At 38.2% G+C, this 2,319-nt stretch overlaps 1 protein-coding gene across 1 annotated transcript in view; it reads right to left on the bottom strand.

The window, feature by feature from the left end:
* PIWIL4 (piwi like RNA-mediated gene silencing 4) overlaps positions 1–2,319 on the bottom strand; it is a 56,300-nt gene that overhangs the window by 53,808 nt on the left and 173 nt on the right. Inside the window, exon 2 of the mRNA XM_007938101.1 lies at positions 1,098–1,176. Within this exon, the coding sequence (XP_007936292.1) occupies positions 1,098–1,176 (79 nt within the window). The remainder of the gene's footprint in view (positions 1–1,097; positions 1,177–2,319) is intronic.

Below are 2,319 nucleotides of genomic sequence, written 5' to 3'. Positions count from 1 at the left end.
GAGATCCTGGGCAGAGTGGGAGAATAATGTGGAACAAAACCTACAATCATTTAAAAAAAAAAAAAGAAAGAAAGAAAGGAAAAGACCAGGTTTATTTATCTGATAGTCCCTGGAGAGATCCCGAAGACTGTGGCCCCTAGTTACCCTTCAGATCTGGAACTGAACTCACTCCTGTGGCTTCCAGCCAAACAATGTTGTTGTTGTTGTTATGTGCCGTCTAGTCGGACCCGACTCATAGAGATCCCTCCTTGGGTTTCTGAGGCAGTATCACTACGGAAATAGATTGCTCCATCTTCCTTCTGAGGAGTGGGTTTGAACCACCAGCCTTCTGGTTAGCAGTCAAGTGCTTTAGGCACTATGCTACCAGAGCTCCCAGCCAAACAATAGACAAGCATATAGGATGAACATTTACATCAGGTAAATACAGTCCTTGGAGTGATCAATCATGGAAGAACATAAGGGCAGTTTGCACAGGGAAATAGCTTAAGGGGTGGGAATACATAGGAAAGGACACATGGAAGAGGTAACTATAGGGAGGAAGTGGGAAGGGAGCTGTTACATTGTGGAGAATTGCAGTCAATATCATGAAACAAAATGTGTATGAAATGCTGTATGGAAAATTAATTTGCTCTGTAAATTTTCACACAAATCACAATAAAAATTTAAAAAACAAACAAACCTTATGGAGCACAACTGTACTGTGACACACATGAAGTTGCCATGAGTCAGAATCAACTCAATAACAAGTGGGTTTATCGTGGGTGGAAAAGAAAAGCAGGTTGCCTACCAGGTTTCTTCCATTCCTGCAAGGCAATGGCATTTATGCTTCATAAAGCCTTTTTAATTTTCTTTTCAAAATTCTTCAGTGCACAGAAAAAACTAGAAAACTGGTTTCCTAATCTCTGTGTACCCCATCTGCCAGCCACTGTCAGGAAATTCAGGAGCAGACTGGGTTAGAGATTTCTAAAATAAACATGACAAAGGGGGATCCTTCAAGAAAAGGAAAATGGGGTGCTTAACAAGTGACCCTGCTGCTGTGAATCTTAGTCTCAACCACAAAATGAATGGAACTGCATGGAACAGATAGTTGCTCTTACCTGTCTGTGAAGTTCTGCTTGTTCCCATATAGCCACTACTAGAGGATGTGTTGCTGTCACAAAGATCAACAGATGTAGACTAAAATGGGCAAACAAAATAAAGTTTTATATTTATGATACTAGATTTATTAGTCATAAACAAAAAAAAACTATCACAACATAAAAACAGTATCACATTATAAATCATTAGATTACCATGAGCTAGGAAAGGGAAACATTAACAGATAAACCCTATGAGAAGAAAGAAGAGATTTCCAATTCTAGAAAAAAAAAAGGGTAAGACCAAGCTATTGTTTTTCCCATTCATCAAATTTTTATTTTAGTACCAACTCTGAGTGTTAGACAAAGATAGTGTTAGACACTGGGGGTATAAAGAAGAAGAGTTGACATCCCTGAGCCAGGGATCTCTTGGTTCCAATGGCATGAACTTAGTGTTTCAAGGCCCATGGACATGGGGCCTGTGTACATATCTGAACATCTGAATACATCTGTGGCAAGAAAATAAATGGAGGCCAGGGGGCCTGAGCCATCGGTTCAGATGATAACTCCCTGAGTCAAATGGGCCAAAATTGGCTCTCATGAGGAGAACCATTATTATCTTCTTTTTACACAGTAACTACTTCTTGTTCAAGATGTTATAATATCTTGATCTGCTATAAAGTGAGTAAAGTTGAGAGAAGACTGCTTTATAATCAAAAAGGAATAATGACCACAAAACTACTTACTCTGAGTTCTTTTGGGTTTAAAAAGTTGCTTCAAATAACAAGAATATGCAGTTGTAACATTACTCAAAAATTGCTTATTTGCAGGTCAGTTCAATCTAGTTGCCTAATCCAACAAGAATCCCAACCCATGGTGGTTGCTCAAGAAACAGTGCTTGAACCTAAACTGAAACTGTTTGAGATCATATGTTTTTACAGATTAATTAGATTATAGCTACATAGTCATATTTTGTAAGGTATGTCAGTTTTTACCAGGCAATGAAACCAAATAAAGTAATCAAAACTCAGGAAATAGAAAATAATGACAAGCTTGCCTTCAATTTCTGTCCTCTTCATTAGCTAATATATCAACATGAATACCTTACTCAAATAAGATCCTTAGAAGAAAATAATGTGAGAAACCTTGGGGAAAGAATCAAAGTTGAGAGAGAAGATAGCACACTACCGCCTCGCAGAAAAGTAAGAGAGAAAAGCAAAGGCAGGAATTATATGGGCTAGAG

Source organism: Orycteropus afer, unplaced genomic scaffold, assembly GCF_000298275.1.
Source record: "Orycteropus afer afer isolate SDZICR_OR568_19922 unplaced genomic scaffold, OryAfe1.0 scaffold00047, whole genome shotgun sequence".
Taxonomy (NCBI): domain Eukaryota; kingdom Metazoa; phylum Chordata; class Mammalia; order Tubulidentata; family Orycteropodidae; genus Orycteropus; species Orycteropus afer.
This window is presented reverse-complemented; position numbering and strand designations above follow the sequence as displayed.